The following is a 21,108-nucleotide window of genomic DNA, read 5'->3' on the forward strand; positions in this document are numbered from 1 at the left end:
GGGTCTCCAATTCGATTCCCCACAATTTGTTAAGCTTGAGTCCTTGACTTCTGCCTTTTGCATAATTTGCCAAAATGAAGTCTAGATTTGCTGGGAATAGGAAGTGTCCTCACTTCAATAGCAGCTTTGATGTTCAGTACACTGTCTGGGTTTCAGCTACCAATTTCATATACATATACATATGTGAGGAATATGTATATGCCTGTATATATATCTATGTATATATGTTTAAATACACTTTTTTCCCCAAATAATCTTAGTTGTTATTTTTTTAATCAGCTGCATAGTTGGTCTGAATAACTGACTTGACATTAATAAAAATGAACATACTATAGTACTTTTTTTAACTCTTAAATTTGTCTGAATTCTTGTATGAGTAAGTTTGGCCTTAAATTTTCTCATATACTCCCTGTCACAGTTTAAAATATTCACAGAAATGAATTGAGGAGGAATTCTTTCTTTCTTTCTTCCTCCTCTGTTTGCTGTTGCTGTAAGATTGGAATGAGTTTGAAATATTGGCAAAATTCACCTATACTATCATATGGAGCTTTTGGAGAGAAGACTTTTAATGACTGACTCAATTAGTGCAATGGTTATAGTGCTATTCAGATATTCTATTCTTTGTAGAGTTTGTATCTGTTTTATTAAGTTTCCAAAATTTTGGCACAAATTTGTTCATAGCATTCTCATTATCTTCTTCTTCTTCTTTTTTTTTTGTGAGAAAGATTGGCCGTGAGCCAAGATCTGCTGCCAATCTTCCTCTTTTCACTTAAGGAATGTTGCCAATTTTCCTCTTTTTGGTTAAGGAAGATTGTCCCTGAGCTAACATCTGTGCCAATCTTCCTCTATTTTGTATGTGGGATGTCACTGCAGCCTGGCTTGACAAGCAGTGTGTAGGTCTGTTCTTGGGATCTGAACCTGTGAACCCTCCGCCACCAAAGCGAAGCATGCCAACTTAACCACTATGCCACCAGGCTGGCCCCTCTCATTATCTTCTTAATGTTGAATGAATCCAAAATCTTGCCCCCACTTTAACCCTCTCCGTTTTTGTCCTTATCATTCCCAACAGGCATTTGTCTACATTATTTATCTTTCAAAGAACAAGTTCTTAGACTCACTGATTCCTCTCATCTTTGTGTTCCATATCATTAGAATCTATTCCTTTTTCCTACTTTCTTTGTATTTTTACTTTTTCTTTCTTTTTGTTACTTATTAAGATGACTGCTCAACTGCTATTTTATTCTTTATTTTTAATATAAGATTTAAAGCTATTGATTTCACTGAAAGGTCCTCTTTAGCTGTATCTCATACATTTTGTTACATAGTATTGTCATTATTGTGTAGTAATGTTCAGTTATCTTTTAATATCCATTATGATTTTATAGTCCATATGGTATTTAAAAATGAATTTCAAAATTTTATATGCACACACACACACTGTATTTTTTTTAGCGATTTCTATGTAATTGCAATACAGTCAGAGATATTCACAGAAATTTGTTGAGAGACTTGCATTATGTAGCCAGTTTTTATACAAGGTTCCATGTTTTCTGGAGAAGACTGTATATTCTCTAATTGTTGAACACAGAATTATTTACGTATCTTGAGAAGTCAGAAGTTTGAGTGTCAATTTATCATTGTATCATTAAACAAGATGATTTACTAAAATTTATGGCTGATGTTTGTTTGATACATGGCAAACCCTCCCCAACTCATTGTTTCAATTAGTCTTTCATAAAGACCAACTTTCTCCTTTCAATTTATTTCAAAAGTAAAATGCATTTTGTCTCACTGACAAGATGTATATTTGTAGGGAAATATGGTCACATATTATTGCGGGGAATTCCTAGTTCTAAGCTGCACCTCTATGTTGGCAGAAAAACAAGAACTAGTTGACTGAAAATTAGCATTTGGCTGCTATTGTTTCCTCTGCCTTTGGCCATTCTGTAGTGTCACAGCAGGGCAAAGGTTGTATGACCAGATGGCCACAAGATCAGGAATGCCTAGAAATAGAAGTTCTAATTGATTCTGTAAAAACAACTTTTACAATTGCTGGAAGGCTAGTCCCAGCATGACCCAGTATGTAATTAAAGGACGGAATAATATTAAATAAGCAGAACTCAGAAGTAGGAAGCCAGATTCTCCTGTGCTGTCATGTAACTCATCCATACAATAGAAAAGGCAAAACACATTCAGTGAGTGGAGAAATTCACCCACCCTCATTCGGCTGTTCTTAAGATGGATGATTGTGCCAGTTATAATGCTTTTGGCTTCAGGTAACAGAATACTCACAAGCACTGGCTTAAACAATAATGAATCTTAAATTGTCATTATTATTTCACCTAATGAGAAGCCTGAGGGAAGGGGTTTCAGATATGGCTGATTCTATGGGCCGCCGGCACTAGGCGCTTTATTTTTCACTCTGTCATCCTTCAAGCGCCGGCCCCTGCAGTCAGGTCTTTCCTGACACAGTTGTTCTCACCACTACACAAAGGCAAGGAAAAGTCTCTGTCTCTCTAACACACACATACACACACCCCCTTAGTGAGATGTAGGCTACCAGAATCCCCTAACAGATTTTCTTTCGGATCTTATTAATCATGATTGCATCATATGCACCATGCTAGCTGCACAGAAGCCTGGACAAGCAAGTATCTGACCTGTTCAGCCTTTACAAAAAGCTGGCCTACTCTCAATATGGAAGAAGATTGAGAACATTTCTCGAGTAAACAACAAACAGCTCATCCAGAAAGATACTGTGAGGAATGTCAAGTTTTTGTTTCTCTCTCTCTCTTTAATGCAAATAATGGCTAAACTGGAAACTTTTACTTTAGCTCTTTTGTGCTTTGTACTTATTTTGAATGTAAGGGTGTCTAATATTTTGAGAAACTTCCTAAGTGAGGCCATTTCTGCCGACCCGCTAGAAGAAATGATTAAACGCTCGCCCCCTGTGTCCTGCTCTGCTCTTTACCCCACTGCTCCCTCAGAGCTGCAGGGAGCACGAGTGAGATCTGGAGCAGCTCTAGTTAGCCGTGACCCTGGGGCAGATCACTTCACCTCTCTAGTTCTGGAGTCTTCATTGAGATAAGAGCAGATTTGTGTCCACTGCACGGTTCTTCTGAGGTGATTTTCCCACAGTTGCTGTTGTCCATCTTGTCTTTCTAAGGTCTCTTTCAGCTGTAGGAGTATTGTGTTCTTCTCAGATTGCTGAAACACTCAAAAGAAATGGAGCTGACATCTCTCTCAACTCAAACAATTTACTTACAAATAATTAGTAAACACCTACCATGTGTAGGGCGCCAAATAACTAGGTCTCAGTTCCTTCCTTCTGTAAAGATGCAGTTATTGAAACGAAAATGAATACATTAAAGTACAAAACTTGTGAAAGGCACAGAAGTAGCACAAAGGAGGGAATGCCTTATTGCAATTAGGTGAAACACACTCACTTGGCTGGCGTAGAGACAATACTTTCTAACAATATTTCTTAATTTGAAAAAAAGCAAAGACTTGCTCTGACTGATTTAGTGTATTCTTTCTCTCTCTCCTTTTTGTGACTTTATTTCCAACTTCTGATTGGATGTCTTTTCCCAAACATCTCACAGCCCTTCAAATTGAGCATATGCAGAACCAGACTCATTATCCCTCCCCCAAACTTGATCTTTCTCACTCGTTACCAGTTGGTTGTGAATTTAATAAAGTTTTTCCTGAGAGCATGGCTTAATAAATACTGTATATGATTTTTTGATTTTGACCTTATCTAGCTCAATATCAGAGGAACATAGCTAGAGTTTTTGTGCTGCAACTGATGATGAATGAATGGGTAGATAAAAATATCCTAGGGTGTTCTCAACTTTAACACTGGGAACTCACATGACAAAGGGGATTTAATCCAATCCAGACGCCCTCTCATTGCTTAAATGTGGGTACTAATATGAAGACTCATTTCTGAAATTAAGATATTAGTAAATCAATATTGTTTTAAAATCTGGAGGGATATATATTATGAGGATTTGCAATTAACTGGGCGAGCTACTTTTGTGTATCGTTTTTGTGGTGGAATTTAACCACTACAAATTTATGAGGGTGATATTCTGAGTAGAGGTCCGATTTAATTTCCCAAGAAATTACAGCTCACTTTTCTAAGTTGGGCATTTTATGTACCGCTATTGACTTTTCTTCAGTTTGTATACGATACACAGTCTTGTGAATAATAAAAAAAGTGTTATTACATTTACTTTAACTCTTAGCCTTTGCTTTGACTCTACAGGAGGCCTTTAATTTTTCTGTGTTTTGAAGTTCATGAAAATTGACATTTTTGTTTGATGACTTGTTTTATCACTTTTGTATGTCTTTTCTTGACTGAATTTCTTTGGAGTGTTGTGGAGGCTGCAGATTACAAAGATCTCCTAGATTTACAGAACAATGACTGTGTGCCTCAAGAGTATGCTTGGTAAAATTTTGTTGTTGCTGTTGTCAAGTGGATTCTGTCGCCTAGGACCCTGCGTACAGCAGAAATACAGCTGAGCTCTGCCTGGTCTTCTGCACTCTCACCTTCTGCCGCTGTATCAGATGGTGCTCCGCTGCGATTCACAGAGTTTTCATGGCCAGTGTTTTGGGGAAGTGTGTGGCCAGGTCCTTCTTCTTAGTCTGTCTTCCCTGGAAGCTCTTCCAAAACCTGTGCACTATGGGTGATCCTGCTGGTATTTGAAATACTGGTGGCACAGCTTTCAGCATCGCAGCAACACGCAGCCAACCACAGTGTGGACAACTGACAGATGGGTGGTCTGCTTCCCTGACCAGGAAAAGACCCCAGGCCGTGGTGGTGAGAGTGCCCAATCTTAACTACTAGACCACCGGGGCTGGCTCTTTGATAAAGTTAGAGAACGCTTGTGTTTTCACAGATATTTTCAGATATAAATCTTAAACAGACATTCTTTTTGCAAATCAATAATCTTAGTAATAAATGTTACATTAACGAAACACATTTAGAGCAAAATATTTGATCATGGCATGGTTATATTAATTATTTTGATCATGTTAATCACTTCACGATTAAACCCAAGTGTTGCTCGTTTGATATAAGAAATATTGGGCTAGTTTGTTCTCTCTGGAAACTTCTCCAGGCTTGCTCACTCATAAGTGCACACTCTGTGTGTGTGCATGAGAGTGTGTATTTTGTTACACATTTTAATGAAGTGTATATAGTATTGTATGTATGTGTATTTAAATATATATGGGAAATGGATGTATTGTACTGTTCATAAATGAACAAAGTAGTGTAAACACTGTCTCTAAATCCCCATTGCCTAAGAGAACTTGCCGTGGATGGCAGGTGCTGTAGTTCCCACAGCGGCTTTGAGAGCGAGGATGCGGCTCTCCATCTTCAGCATTCCCCACAACACAGCTGACAATAGGCTAGAACATCTGACACATCCTCCCTGCCTGCAGGGGGAAAGCTGCTCAAGCTGGCAGTCCACAGCGCGGCTACAGTTCTCATTTTAATACGTTAATAAACAAACATTCCCCTAAACTTAGCTGATGCGCTCTTGCCCCTGCGATATAAATCCAGCTTTGGGATGCTGACAAAGTGAATCTTCTGAGCCTATTGGAGCAAGAACAGTTTCCCATGGTGTCTGGTAACTATAACTGTAAGATGATGAATGTCGCCTTGAGAGACCACTTAAAGGACAGACCCTGGCCTTCCCAGCCATGTTTTAATGTGACTTTGGGCATTTTCATTTGGAAACATTTCATCTTATTTCTGTTTGGCTCCTATCAGAGTTTTCCTCAGTTTAAATTGTTGTGCTCAGTCATTCTTTCCTGAGCTGTAACCCAGGAACTTTTTTTCCCACTCTTATCAGAAGTCGAGAGAAATAGAACAGTCTTATGTCATTTAGTAAGTAATTCGGTAGCACTCAATGCTCAATCCTATCTTTTATGAATTATGACATTTAATCTGCATCTCTAACTGTTTTGAATAACAGAATTAATACTAAGAGACTTTATCCTCCCTGAACATTAAAGGGAAGGATGCTCCAGCTAGATGTATGATTTTTTCTTCAATGGCTTAAAGTTAAGGAGCCTGCTGCAAGCATCTTCACCATGCAACAGGGACCAGAACACTTGAGAGACTAGCTAAGACTCCACTCACCTCTACACGGTAGTGGTCCAGGCCATGGGAAGCCCATACTCCAACTCCTTGGCAGATCTCCCTGTCCGCAGCCACTGCTTGCTGGGCCATATCTTCACTTCCTCTGAGGCTCCCTTTTCTTCTACACTTTCTTTGCTGACCAAGCCCCCACTGGTTCACATTCTTCCTTTCGTACATCCATATATTCAATCACAATATTCCAATCTAACTGATCAGAGAAACCTTACTGAGAAAAGATGAAGAATGTGCTAACCGTTCTTAACCCCTCGATGGTGTTTTTAACCCAGGATGCCAATTTTACAGCATTCAAAATGGTCAGGCTCAAAGTTGCTAATATGTTTTCTGTGATTTTCATATTATCAAAATATGTCTGGGACAGCTCGGTATGGTAGTGGTTAAGTTCACATGCTCCACTTTGGCGGCCCAGGGTTCGCAGGTTCAGATCCCGGGCACAGACCTAGCACTGCTTGTCAGGCCACGCTGTGGTAGGCGTCCCACATAAAGCAGAGGAAGATGGGCACGGATGTTAGCTCGGTGACAACCTTCCTCAAGCAAAAAGAGGATGACTGGCAATAGATATTAGCTCAGGGCCAATCTTCCTCTCACACACACACACACACACAAAGTCTGTTTTACCAGATTTCTTTCCCAAGAAAAGTCATTGTAGTATTAATTTGTAAAACCTACCATTTTACCATAAATTTGAGGTATATGCAAAAATAACTACAACTCTAAAAATTTGTGTGATATTTTCATATTCTATACTGCAAATGTAGGGGGAATTTCTTTTACTGGTTTGTTATTTTGAGACATTAATCCCAAAAGAACAAGGTATGTCTTATTATTTTAATATATAATTATTAGAGCATTGAAATGTTATTTGAGAGTAATTATTACTTCATAAAGGAGACTTCTGGATTTGACAAAAGTATCATTCTCTCGAGCTGTTTCTAGGCATGGCAGTAAATAGGTGACATTATGGCCAGAAATGTCCTTGAATTCACTAGTGTTTATATTATAAAGTGTAGTCATAGTACCCGAATTGAATAGCCGTGCTTGTTAATCATGGAGAGCCAGAACAGCGAGCATTTTAGTTTATTGTACTCAAGCCCTGGTTTTTTGGGTTTTTTCGTTTTTGGCTTAGGAAAGAATCATATTTTCTTTGGCACAAACTTTTATATACAGAAGAATATATACACTGGAGATAGAATAAACATTTTTAAAATATAAACTGCCAATATTTCACTTATGATTCCAAAAAGACGACTTGGGATGGATTCGTTCATCACAAGAAAGCAAACACAGCCTGCGAAATCATTTGTTTTATGTGTCTTTCTAGCAGGTGGTGGGAGTTTAGTGTGAATAATGAAAAGCCATACTGACAATAAAACTCATTTCACAGAGAAGAATCTCAAATAGTCAAATAGGCTGCATTTAGCTCGGAATCTGTAAAACTTCAGCCTGTAATTTAAATTTTATCAATTTTTTCCCCTTACTCAAACATGAGCAGGTTTTATCCCTATTTCCCAAAAATATGACCAGGGAGGTGAAAAACTGTTAATGTGATAGCCTTCTCATGAAGAAATTTGGCCCTTTAGGAGTTCAATTAAATGGCTAAATGTCTATTTTTTCTATTTGTAACACGGTTTTTCAACTGTTACTGGTAAAAAGTAATTTATTTATAGATCTCAATGGATACTTACATTTTCCCCTCACCACAGTTTTAATGTGTATCTTCAAATCTCAGTCACCAATGCATTCATTTCAAATCAGTGGGGTTTTTTTCACAATTTTGACAAGGCCTGTGAATCACTCATGTACGGCCGTGTGCACGTTAGACAGTGGACCACCTTGAAGGGATATTTGTCTCGGGGTGAAGCTTGTTAACTGATGGCTTTATCAAATGATCAGTGACAATGATATGACCCTTTCATTGCACCCTGAAGTGTGTTTTTGAGTCTGTTTGTTTCTCCAGAGGAGAATCCAGTCGTCTCTGGCTGAGTTCTGGAAGCATGGAAAGGAATTCCACCGTGTAACTTGCAGTAATGCTAGCCAACCTCCCATTTTGAGTCTCACAATTTCACACACGCCTTCCCCCATCAATGAGTGACTCCAGCTGAGGTGCCCAGCGGCGCTTCTCAGAGCATTGCTCACGTAGTCTTTTAGGGGACTGGGAGGGATGGTACCACCTTCAGCCTTTTTCATGAGACATTGTACCTCTGGGTTTTGAGTCTTTCCGGGGTTCCACCCTGCAGCCTGGTCACTTCTCATAGGTGTTTCTCTCCACAGGTGCTTACGTACTTTTTCTCTATCACCATCTCTGTTTTCACTCCTCATTGACCTCATTCTCTTTTAAAAGTTTGTTGAAATCTCTCACCAATCATTATATTCTAATTTCTGTGACATTATGGAGTTTATACTTTTTTATTGATTTCTTGTTATCTTGGTGAGTTTTCAGAGACAGAGGAGGTAGAACTATGGTCGATTTACCAAGTCCCCTGAGCCAGAAGTTTTTGTCTGCTTGCGATTCATAGATATTTATGAGAAATTGATGATTGCTTCTATCACCTTCCACAGAAATGTGTGTACATACAACGATCTGCATAATAGGAGATTGTACCACAACTCCTGCGCTGGGTGCTGCCGAAGCACTTGGGGAAGGGGCCTAGGACTGGGGGCAAGGGGACAGTCATGCCAGACGATTTTCTTGCCGGAGTACTTCTTGAATTTCTTGAAAATGTATCTATTTGAATGCTATGTCATTAGGTGCGACATATTGAGAATATTTATAACTTTCTAGTGAATTTTACCTTTATTGTTATATATTAACCATCTTTAGCCATCAGAATGCCTGTTTCTTCATTTGTTTTTGGTTTTATCTTATATATTTTGCCACTTCATCCTCCTTGGTAACGCTGAGTGTCTTACTGTGTTCCAGACTATATGCTTGCTAACTTTACATGTGTTTACTCGGGGCATCCTCAAAATAATACTATAAGAGAGCTACCATTATTTTCTCTATTTTAGAGATGAAGAAAAACTGGGAGGCACAATTTTTAAGGAGTTTAGTGAAACATAAATGGTAAACTAGAATAAGCAGGATCAAACTCGGACATGCTCGCTATGGAGTCTGTGCTGCCACACATGGAATGCTATTGTCAATGCTATAAGTTATATCAATATTTTTGAATGATATCTCTAAGGTTGTCTATTAACGTCATTGTTGCCACACCAGGTTTTTAAAATTTGTATTTGCCTTTCTTATCTTTTTCAGTTGTTTTACTTTGAACTCTTCTTGTTTCCTACGTTTTAGATGTGCTTCTTAAATATAGTCTATTGCTAATTTTTTTTTTAATTTTTATTTAATTGGTTTTTTTCCTTTTTCTCCCCGAAGCCCCCCGGTACGTAGTTGTATATTCTTCGTTGTGAGTCCTTCTAGCTGTGGCATGTGGGACGCTGCCTCAGCGTGGTTTGATGAGCAGTGCCATGTCCACGCCCAGGATTCGAACCAATGAAACACTGGGCCGCCTGCAGCGGAGCGTGCAAACTTAACCACTTGGCCACGGGGCCAGTCCCCACTAAATTTTTTAAAAAATCTGATGGTACAATCTATCTTTTCAGTGTGGTATGCTCAGCATTGTTAAAATCAATTTTAACTACAGCTGTGCGCCACATACAGATGTTTTGGCCAATGAGAGATCGCATATATAATGGTGGTCCCATAAGATTAGTACCTTATAGCCTAGGTGTGTAGTAGGCTATACCAACTAGGTTTGTGTAAGTGTACTCTATGATGTTCGCACAATGATGAAATCACCTAACAACGTATTTCTCAGAACCTATGGTATTGTAAGTGATGCATGACTGTGTTGCTATACTTGGCTATATTTCTACCACTTTGCTTTTGTTCCTGCTTTTTCTGTGTTCCTTTTATTCCTTCTTTTTTCCTTCCTTCTGCTTGATCAAATATTTAAATATATACATATATATTACCCCCACCATTGCTTTAAAATATATATACTTCATATTTCCTATTTTAGGGATTATCCTTATAATTTTTCATTCAGCAAATAAATGTTTATCGAAGTCCAAAGTAACTTAACACCTCGATCTTTATCCTGAACTATGAAGGAAACTTGGTGTCTTAGTCTGCTCAGACCACCAGAACAAAATAACACAGACTGGGTTGCTTAAGCAACAGAAACTTATTTTTTTCCTCACAGTTCTGGAGGCTAGAAATCCATGATCAGGGTGCCAGGGTTGGTTTCTGATGACACCTGTCTTCCTACCTTGCAGATGGCCACCTTCTTGCTATGTCCTCACATCATCTGGGCACTTGGGAGAGAGATCTGGTGTCTCTTCCTCTTCTTATAAGGATACCAGTCCTATAGCATCAGGGCCCACCCTTATGACCTTATTTAACCTTAATTACCTCCTTGAGGGCTCTCTCTTCAAATACAGTCACACTGGGAGTTAAGGCTTTAACATATGAATTTTGGGAGAACATAATTCTGTCCATAAGACTTGGCATAATGTAACTCTGGTCATCTCCTACCATCCTATATCCTACTTTTGTCCTGCATTTTAGTTCCGCCTCTTTTTTGAACTTCTATGTTAGTCATTATCACTTTTATAATTTTATTTTTATGTAGTCAATGTATTTTTAGATTTTTTCACGTTTGCCATATTTTTCCTCTTACTATGCCTTCTTGTATTTCTCCTCATTTTGGACTTAGTTCTTTTCTCTTTGACACGTATCTCTTGGTTTTGAAGTTTTTAAAGGAGTCTGTTGGTGGTAAATTGCTTCAGTTTTTGTTTGTCTGAAAAGGTCTTAATTTCACTTTCTTTCTTGTTTGATAATTTAGCTCGATATGTAATTCTACATTAGAATATTATTTTCTTTCAGAACCTGGAATGAATTATTCTACTGTATTCTACCTTTCGTTTTCCCTTGTAAGGAAGTTTCCTGTCTACTTGAGTATGGTTCCTTAGGAGTCGTCTGCCTTGTCTCCTGCTACTTTTATGTTCCTTGATCATCTGCTTTTACACTATTCTGTGTCTCGCAGTAGATTGATTTTTTTTGAAATTTTGTTTGGAATTATTGTGTTCCCTGAATCTGAGTTTTTAATCAGTTCTGGAAAATTCTCAGACATTTTATCTTTGAATTACTTCTCCATTGTTGTCTCTTTTCTCTTCTTCTGAAATTTTAGTCAAATATATTGTGACCTCATTTTCTTCCTCTACATTTTAAAATTTATATTTAATATTTTTAATCACTTTTTATTTCTGGACTATATTCTAGGTATCCAATATATCTTTCAGTTCACAGATATATTCTTTAGCTTTGTCTCATCTGCTTAACACAACTAATGAATTTTTAATCTCAATAAAATGTTTTTCATTCCTGGAGGATCTATTTGGTTATTTATCAAATTTGACTAATTATTTTTAATATTATCTCATTCCTTTCTTATATATTTTATCCCACTTTTTATTTCTTTAAATAATTTCTGAATGTTTACCATATTCTCAATCCTAAAATTTATCTGAAATTCATGAGGGGCCAAATTTTTCTGATATGTTTCTGCTGAATTGTGTTCATTAGGCTTATTTTCTTGTGTTTTATATGTTTGGATTGTGAGTTTAAATTTCTCAGGTTTCTGCCTTCAGGAATTGTGTAATTCCAGAGTCAATCCAGAGAAGACTTACTCTTCCTTCAAAAGACAGCAGCTTAGAAGCACTTTTTCTATTTTAATTTCTGGGCTTGGGGATTACACCCTATAGTCAGGGTAAATTTGAAAGCCATAATTTTGCTGAGCAAGCCTGTGGCTTATGAATTCTCAGGACATAATTTTTCTTTTTTTTTCTTTTTCTAGGCAGGAAAGGAGAGACAAATTTCCTTGTCATCTCTCTTTGCTGACTAGCAAATTTTTTCCAGTATCTGCTTCAGCTGAGACTTTAGCATTTTGGGGCTTTATGTGGTGTATGTATGTGTGTGTGTGTGGAGGCGGGGCGGGCAGGGGGGTGTTGTTCCTATTGCTTGCACAAGTCCAACACTGGATTTCTAATTCTGCTTGGCCTTTAAAGTCCAAACCTCTGCATTACAAAGATTAGCAAATACCCTCTGAATACTACTAGTCCAGCGTGATCTGACACCCTGAATTTTAGCTTTTCCTTTTCCTTTGACCCCTGAAATCTTCTCCTACTTTTCGGATTCTTAGATATATAAGTTAAAGGACATGTGTTACATTTTATCCAGCATTTCTAGGTGTTTTGAACTGGAAAAATTTCAGGTTCCTCACATTGTCATATCATAGGAAATGGAATTCTCTAGAGATTATTATTTCTATCTCTTTCCTAAATTTTCTATGACATGTTATTGGATGTTAAATATGTTAAATAAATTATCTCATAGCAGAGAATTTACGTTATAGTAAAAAATTGAGACGATAAAAATTTACACACATTTTTATATGCAACAAAAGTCAATTTTAGTAACTCAGAATAGATAGTGTCAGCATTTTGGGAAAAAATTATCATTCTTGGAGAGTATCAGGTTAGTGAAATTTGAAGCATTCTCAAAGTATTTTGCCTTCAGACTCTAATGTCACACTTCATTGAAGAACATGGAACACTCTTACAAAAGAAGAAAAGCGTCATCTTTATACTGAGCACAGAACAATGAAGAGATGGCATCGAGGATAATAGTACCATCATCATCAACAAAAAATATCATAACAAAGAAGAAGAGAAAGAAGAGGAAAAAGGATGGGTCATGGGCTCCTATTTTGGGCCAAGCATCCTTCTAAGTATCAAAGCCAAAAAATGGTGTTACGGTGACAAGGGCAAGAGCAAGTCCTATAAATGAAGCATTTCTTGTGTACTGAGTTTCAAAGCAGCTCCTAAAATATATCTTCACAATCTGGCTTTGTATTGACTTGAAGTTAATTTCCAGAATATCAAATATTTAGGAACATTCCATAGCCAAAGAGAATTTGTGTTGGATTTCCTAGTATTTTGGATTATCCATATCATCTTAAAGCAGATAATTGTGACTCTAGTTTATATTCATATTTTCCTTTATCACATGCAAAAATACTAATAAAAAAGGGCAGTCTTCCCTCCTCAAAGTACTCAAAAATACGTAGGCTTTGAAAATTGGAATATTTATGAGTGCAATAAGAAAGTAATTTCTAATTTTCTTTAGAGTATAAAACAAATCTCTCAAATATCAAAATATTTCTGTGTGAGAAATTGCCATGTTATTTAATCAAAGCTGTGCAATTAAATGATAATAGTAGAGCTGCCATTACTGAGCACATCCTGAGTGCCAGTCAGTGTGCTAAGGGCTTTTCTTATAGTATTTTATTGAATGTTCATGAAAACCACAGGAATTGGGTATTATTAACCCTGTCTTTCAATGATGATGGCGAGATCTTTTTGATATATACTATGGGCATTTTCTAGGCACTTACTTTATAGGTATATTTTTACTAATTCTTCACAACCTCTTGTGCTAGAATATTATAATTTTGCCCATTTTACAGATAAACAAACTAGGAACAGAGAATTTAATTTATTTACCCAAGGTCAAAAAGTGATAGAGGCAAAATTCTTAGCCTTGTACTCATCCATTATAAATAAACAATAAATGTAATAAATATAAATAGCATACTAAATTTGAAAAAGCCAACAGATTATATTAAATAATTTACATAATTAATATTAGCTCATGAAAATTGCCTCCAAAGAAGTTAGCCTTTCATTAGTTAGTATATCGTTATTTGATAATAGAGTGCTAGAATTGCTACTCTCTCTCTGCTGGCCCACATGTCATGTGCTCCTTCAACACTGCAATTCATTATCCACACCCATTTCTTTGGTTTCCCTATATTTCCCATTTATCTAAATGGTAAACCCAAGTCAAACCCTAAGTCTTTATATAATTTGGATTCTGTGATCTTTCGCACTGATGATAATTCCTTCACTTCCTTGATATCCCTCCCTCTTGGTTTTTCTTCCACCTCTTTCTTGGTTTTCTTCACTGCTTTATTTTCCTGATCCTACCCCTGATATGTAGATGATCCTAGAGTTCCAGCCTTGGGTTTCTTTGCTTAGTGCACTGTACAGTTTCTTCATGCAGTTTCTTCTCCTTCCACAGCATGACTCAAAAATCTTTCCCAAATTCTGATATCTCTTTGCTGCTGTCCTGACATTAATATTAACTTGTTGGACTGAAAATTTTATCTTGGATATTCCGCAAGTAACTCAGACTTGAAAAGTTTCGGCTCTGAACTCATCAAAACCACCCACCACCCTTTCTCCTGCTCCTTTCATCCCGCTTCTTAAAGACCTGATGTTCTTCCTGTGCCCCTCTCTATGGGTAGAGGCAAAAGCATTTATCTAGTTGCTCAGCCAGAAATCAAAGAGTCATTCTAGTCATCTTCCTCTCTGTGCAATACTCATATCCGATAGATCAGCCAGTTCTGTCATATCTCCCTGTGAAATATCTTTTATTCATTTCCTCTACATTAGCTTTATCAACATATTCCAGATGAGAATTTAGAATTTCTCCAACGACGTCTTCATAAGACAATCCCGCTTCCAATTTTCCCTCGACCAGGCTATTCTTATCTTCACCAGAGAAATAATAACATAACACCAATTGATCAAGTGATTTTCTTGCTCGAAATCCTTCAGTGGCCCTCCATTTGTTCATTCAACAGGCAAGTTGAGCCCCTTCTAAGTAAGATTCAACAGGAGTGAAAGTCTCATGGAGTTTGCATTCTAGTAAAAGGAGAAAAAACTGTAAACAAACACACAAGATATCAGATGATGATGTGTTATGCAGAAAAAATGAATTAGGTAAGGGGGATAGAGAGCTAAGAGGGAGGAGTGTTAGTTAACTGGTGGTCAGAGAAGGCCTCTCAGTTTTATTCACTAGAGAAACTAAGATATGAACCATAGGGGTACTCAGTTCTTCTGGGCTGACCCTGCTCCAAGACTATCATCAGTGGATGGTAGGAATCTGTATATTGAGCATACACACAATTCCATCTAGATTTATTTCTACATCTATCTATATACACTGAAAACCATAAGTTCACAATCATTGATTAAATTTCAATCCAAATCCACAAGATTCATTCAAGATATCCTTCTTTCCATTTGTATCCTCCTTCTCTGACTATGAGAACCTGGCTCCTACTATCTTCACTATGTGTATTTATTTGCTCAGTCAACCTATCTTGAAGTCAGTCATGCCGGGCAAGTATGCTGCGTGGCTGTCCCCACTGCGCAGGCACCAGCTTTCAGTGGGCTTACTTCCGGCCCCTCTCTAACACCTGCTTGCTTGGACTCCTATTCCGTCCAGGCAGAATCATTCAGGAAGGTTGGGTAAGCAATAGAGACTAGTAGACACTTTGCACAATCTTCTAAGATTGTATTGAAAGGAAGACAACGAACGGTTTTTAGCATCCTTACAACATTCTACCAGCCTCTCTCCAACCTCCCAAACTTCCCAACTTTACAAGTATAAGCAGAGAAATCTTGTATGCATGTGGTTTTAGACATGTAAAATTTTCCACCCTGTTGACCATTGTTTACTTTTTCTGTCCCATCAGTGTAGCATTATAACTTACAGCAATTTGGATTGGCATTTTAATGTCAAAACAAATAACAGGGTGTTTTTCACTGATGTATTTCTGAGTTAAAATTTTAAAGCCTTGAAAATGCATGTGTTCCTTTTGTCAGCAAGAATAATAAAATACTAAGTGGACTTCAAATCAAGTATGAAGTTTTTATGTACTAAGTCTTGAAACAGAAATCTCAAACATGCCAGTTAGGTAACATAATTATAATGACCCTGTAAAGGGGAAAGTTTCCCAGCTTACTGATAGTGAGATGCAATTGAGACTGACAGGATTGCAATTCACTGCGGGTGTTAGGACACATTCTCGGATTGCAGAACCCAGTAACAAGGACCCAAGTGTAAATATTACACTTTTTTATTCCAAATTCATAGATATAATAAATCTAAAGCTCTAAGCCAAAACAAACAAGAATTTTCCTCTCTATTCTATATAATCTTTCTACTAACCTGGCAAATTTTAATTAAGATTAACTCTCTATCCATTTTATATCTATTCATTTCTGACCCTGAAAATTCCAGCTGGAATTTAGATCTCCAAATGGCCCTGCTATTAATCTATTAAGTAGGTTAATTCCTGAGCTTTAGAGTAATCACTGAAAGCATCACAGGCACTAATACACCATCATTTTTATTGATATTATATTTGTACATAAAGAGAAAAAATGCAGAAAATAAATAATATGTTTGCCTCCATTTCAAAGGGAGCTAGAGCACCAGAAATTTCAGTATCAGAGACCAAACACCTTTAACCTATTGCTAACCAAGGGAATGGTCAACATTCTACCAGTTACTCTGCTTTGCAGGCTAATTTTCTTGTTAATCTTTGCCTTCCAAATTTTAAAAACTATTTGAGAAAGTGACAGCAGGATTTGTTAGTTATAATCTGAATTAATCTATTGCTGCAAGCGAACTACCTCAAAATTTAGTGGCTCCACAGAGTATTAATATATTATCTCTTCCTTTTCTGTGGGCCAGTAATTTAGGAGCAACATGGCTGGGAAGTTCTGGCTTGAAGTTTCTTATAAGGTCACAGTTAATGTGTTTCTTGGGGCCTCAATCATCTGAAGGCTTGACTAGGATTGGAGGCGCCACTCCAAGATGGCTTACTGACATGGCTAGCAAGTTGCTGCTGGCTGTTAGTGGTAGCCTTAATTCCTCTCCACGTGGGTGCCTTTCCACCAGACTACTTGAGGTTCCTTATGACACAGGGACTGGCTTCCCCATAGCAAGAGATCCAAGAGAGCAAGGTAAAGCCTCTAATGCCTTTTATTACTAAGCTTTGGAAGTCACATGCACACTGTCACTTCTGCAGTGTTCTGTTTGTCACACAGGTCAGCACTGATTCAGTGTGGGAGGGGACTACATGAGAGTATGAATAATAGGAAGCAAAGATTCATGGCTATCTTGGAGGTTGGACATCAGAGTTCATCTTCTGCGACACAAAGATTCATGTCTCTTCCACATGAAATTACGCTTATCTCCTCCCAAAGGCCCTCCAAAGTTTCATCCCATTAGAGCATTTGCCTAAAATCCAGTAACTCCTCATCTAAGCCAAGTTCATACCAAAATGAAGCTCCTGGGGAAGTCCAAGAGCAAAGGAAGCCATTTGGGTACAGCTACTCAAATATAGCTTCTCATCTAAAGACCTGTGAACAAGCTTTATGCCACCCACACACCCAACATACAATGCTAGGATAGGCATAAAGTACCACTTTTGACTCTCTGGTTCAAAAGGGGAAAAATAAAAGGCACACAGAAGTAACTGGTCCATAGCAGTTCTAAAATAAGTCAGGTACATGTTGGAAATACCTTTATTAGGATTCAGTTCTACTATTTTTTAGAAATGATTCTCCATTGCTCAAGGCTTTGCCCTCTGGGTTCTCAGTTCTACCACTCTGATGCATACTTCTCTTTTTTATAAAAGGTAGCCTGTGTATACAGCTGTGTATTTTTCTGCCTGTGAAAGTTTAGGGTCTAAAGACCTCTTTCATTTTCTATCATCTCTGTCCCTTTCAGTCCAAGCTGGTGGTGATACCACTAGTACAGTTCTCTTAAAAAGTTGTGGGCTTCCTATAAATGTTAGTCAGATTTACTCTATCAAACAAAAGCCACATCCACAATCTCATAAAGATAAACTCTTGACATTGGGCTTCTGCCGACACACTAAGGAAAAACTGCCCTTAAGCTTATTAAAACCCCTATTGTTTGACTCAGAGGATCTGTAAGACACCAATAGGTTGCCTAGGGTTCTTTTGTCTGACTGAATGGTTCTTTGAGACACAGCTAATAAATTTTGGAATCCATGTCCTAACATGGATTTGACAGTCACACTTCACTGTCATCTTTAGATTATGTTTTACTGGTAGTTGATCTTTGCCTGGAAGTGAGTTCTTAACTTTTGCATTCTTTCCATCTGGAGAGATGGGAATTGAGAAAACATTTTATTTTCAAATCCTGGCTTCTTCATATTTAGCAATTTTTCTTTAGCTTTTCTCTCTTCTTTTCTCTGTACTAGAAACAGAAAGAAGATGCCAGCCAGCACCTTCAATACTCTGCCTGGAAATCTCTTTAGCTAGATTATATAATTTATTAAGTACGACATTTTTCTTTCTATATTATCACAGAAAACAGTGTTGCTAAACTTCCCATTGCAACGTAGCAAGGATACAGTTTTCTCCCATTTCCGATAATATTTTTCCTTACTTTCCTTTAAGTCGTTACTGACAACCTCCTCAAGAGCCATCAGATTCTGCTAACAGTTCTTTTAAAGCCCATCCATCTTACATGGACATCCCGGTGCATAACTCACTGAAACATTTTTAGATTTTTGTTACAATTCTCTCCCAGTACCAAATTCTTTATTACTTACTTATTATTACATAACAAATCACCCCAAAATTTAATAGCTTAAAACCATGGTTTATTAACTCTCATGGGCCTCTCCACCTGATTTTTCAGGGCATTATGGCTGACTCTTCAGAGTTAGCAATCTCCGAGACCAAGCAGAATACTGGCCTCGGAAGTCACACACTGCCACCACTTCCTCTGTTTCCTATGGACCACAAAGGTCACCCCTAATTCAGTGTGGAAGGGGACTACAAACGGGTGTGAACACCCAGAGGCAAGGATTAATGGGGCCCCTCTTGAAAATGTTAAAGATAATGCAAGGAGAGGAAAAAATCTCTAGATTTTCAATGGATATAGTAGTTTGCCCTACAATTATCTTCTCCTAGAATATATGCCATGTAGAAAAATGAAAAGACTTGACAATTTCAAACTCCAAAATTCATCAGGGCCAAACAAGACATTGTTATGAGTGACTGATGAAGTCTTGTTTTATGAACTTAATTATACCCAGTCCTTAGTGATCTGTGTTATGCAGCTGTCTTGCTTCAGAGAAGGTCTTGTTCTCACAAACGCGTCTACTCATTTTGGAACATTTCAAAGCTAGTGTCGATATTTAGAGACTTTCAAGTATTTAAAAAGCAGAACTAAATGATCGCCTTGTTAAGGACAGGCACTAAAGTCACAGCTGGCTGTTTTCCCTCTGCTAAGTTTAGACATTAAACTCCATTCAATTTTATCTTGACTAAACAGATTGAAAATCATATGTATGCATACAACTAGTCTAAATAGACCACTCATCTAAGATCACCAATTTTCTGAAGGGACCAAGTCAATGCAAATGAAAAAAAAAGTGACTTAGAAAAAAGAAAATATATATATATATATATGTAAGCTATATGTTTGACATTGAAATAGAGCCTTATTTTTTTTTAAGTCAAGAAATTAACTATAATTCTATTTTTACGTAGTACTATGTTGATGGAAAATGATATACACCTCTGTAATTAACCCTTATAAGGGATTCAAATGGTAATTATTAAGCTTTAAATATTGTAACCCATTAATAAATGGAGAAAGAAGGTTTCTATTGTCCTAAACTACTATTACTAGTCAAACAGAAAATGGAGTTTTAAAGATGATTTAATGATTAATTTTTTTTTAAAGTGTGTATTAAAAGTTCACTTTTTTCTAATTAATGGCACACCTTGGTCCTAGCCCATTCTATAGCAACTGTTTTTTGCTATAGATATAATATTAGATTGAAATGAATCTGTGAATAACTTCAGATTTTTAAACAGAAATATTAGTACAGTTTAAATTTACTCTGGTAGGTGAATTCGGTGTGGGTAACGATATGAAAAATAGATGCTTTGGGGGACCTTCTGGAGATACTTAATGGGATCAAGAAATATTATTTTCTATGCATAAGGAGAATTATTTCTGTTGAAAAGGCATAATGGTAATTGATTGGTAGTGCTATTTTAAAGTTATTTTGCAATAAAATTTTTAATGTCTCATTTCGAAATTGGTATATGTATGCTCTGTTCCCTAATACAACCACTAGTATACACTCTCCTTTTTTATCTGGTTACTCATACTCTTTTAATTTTAATTTCATTTCTTATCATTTATGCTTCCTGTACCATATTAGGCCCTTACGTAAGATAGGTATTCACAGCAGGATGGCTGACTCTTATGCCTAAATTTATCTCTTTATAATGTTTCTTTGTATTTTATAAATTGAGAAATTATTTGTAATGCAAATATCTCTTTGGGTTGAGTTAGACATTAATCCATAAAAGCAGTCCACCTTAACTGATGGCAGGAAGTTTACCTTCTTGACGTCTGATAATAGGCCTCTTGGGAATGAGAAAATAGAAGTAAATACTGAAGGTATAAAAGGAAGGCAGTTGGCTAGCTGGGAAAGGTCTCAAGTTTTCTGTCCTGATCTTTGAGGACAGGGTCAGGTGAGGCAACGGAGCAGCGAGCCTTCGACAGCAGAGGGACAGAGAGATGTGACAGTGAGAAAGAAGATGTCAAAGGAGAAAATATGAGACGGTAGACTCCAGAGACAAACATTCACCCAGGTTCAACTTTCTTCCCCTCAGATAATATCACTTTCTCAAAAGACTTCATTCTTCTACATTGACTACAACATCAGCAAAAAGCAACAAAACACAGTAGTCAAATACGATGTTTGTGGTCAGGGAAAATACCCAGAGGGATTTGAGTGAAGCATGCTGCACACAGAATTTAATGCTCTCATTTCTTCTCTCTCACAGGTTTTCTGAACCAGATGAATAACTCAAGTCACTCTGTCCTTCAGCCTTCATTCCAAGGATGCATGCAGCTCATTCAAGTGGATGATCAACTTGTAAATTTATACGAAGTGGCACAAAGGAGGCCAGGAAGTTTTGCAAATGTCAGCATTGACATGTGTGCCATCATAGACAGGTAA

At 37.3% G+C, this 21,108-nt stretch overlaps 1 protein-coding gene across 1 annotated transcript in view; it reads left to right on the forward strand.

Moving 5' to 3' along the window:
* CNTNAP2 (contactin associated protein 2) overlaps window positions 1-21,108 on the forward strand; it is a 1,871,069-nt gene that overhangs the window by 1,055,790 nt on the left and 794,171 nt on the right. Inside the window, exon 10 of the mRNA XM_070616681.1 lies at window positions 20,933-21,104. Coding sequence (XP_070472782.1) covers window positions 20,933-21,104 — 172 coding nt within the window. The remainder of the gene's footprint in view (window positions 1-20,932; window positions 21,105-21,108) is intronic.

This window comes from Equus przewalskii, chromosome 4 (assembly GCF_037783145.1).
Source record: "Equus przewalskii isolate Varuska chromosome 4, EquPr2, whole genome shotgun sequence".
In the NCBI taxonomy this organism is placed as follows: Eukaryota; Metazoa; Chordata; class Mammalia; order Perissodactyla; family Equidae; genus Equus; species Equus przewalskii.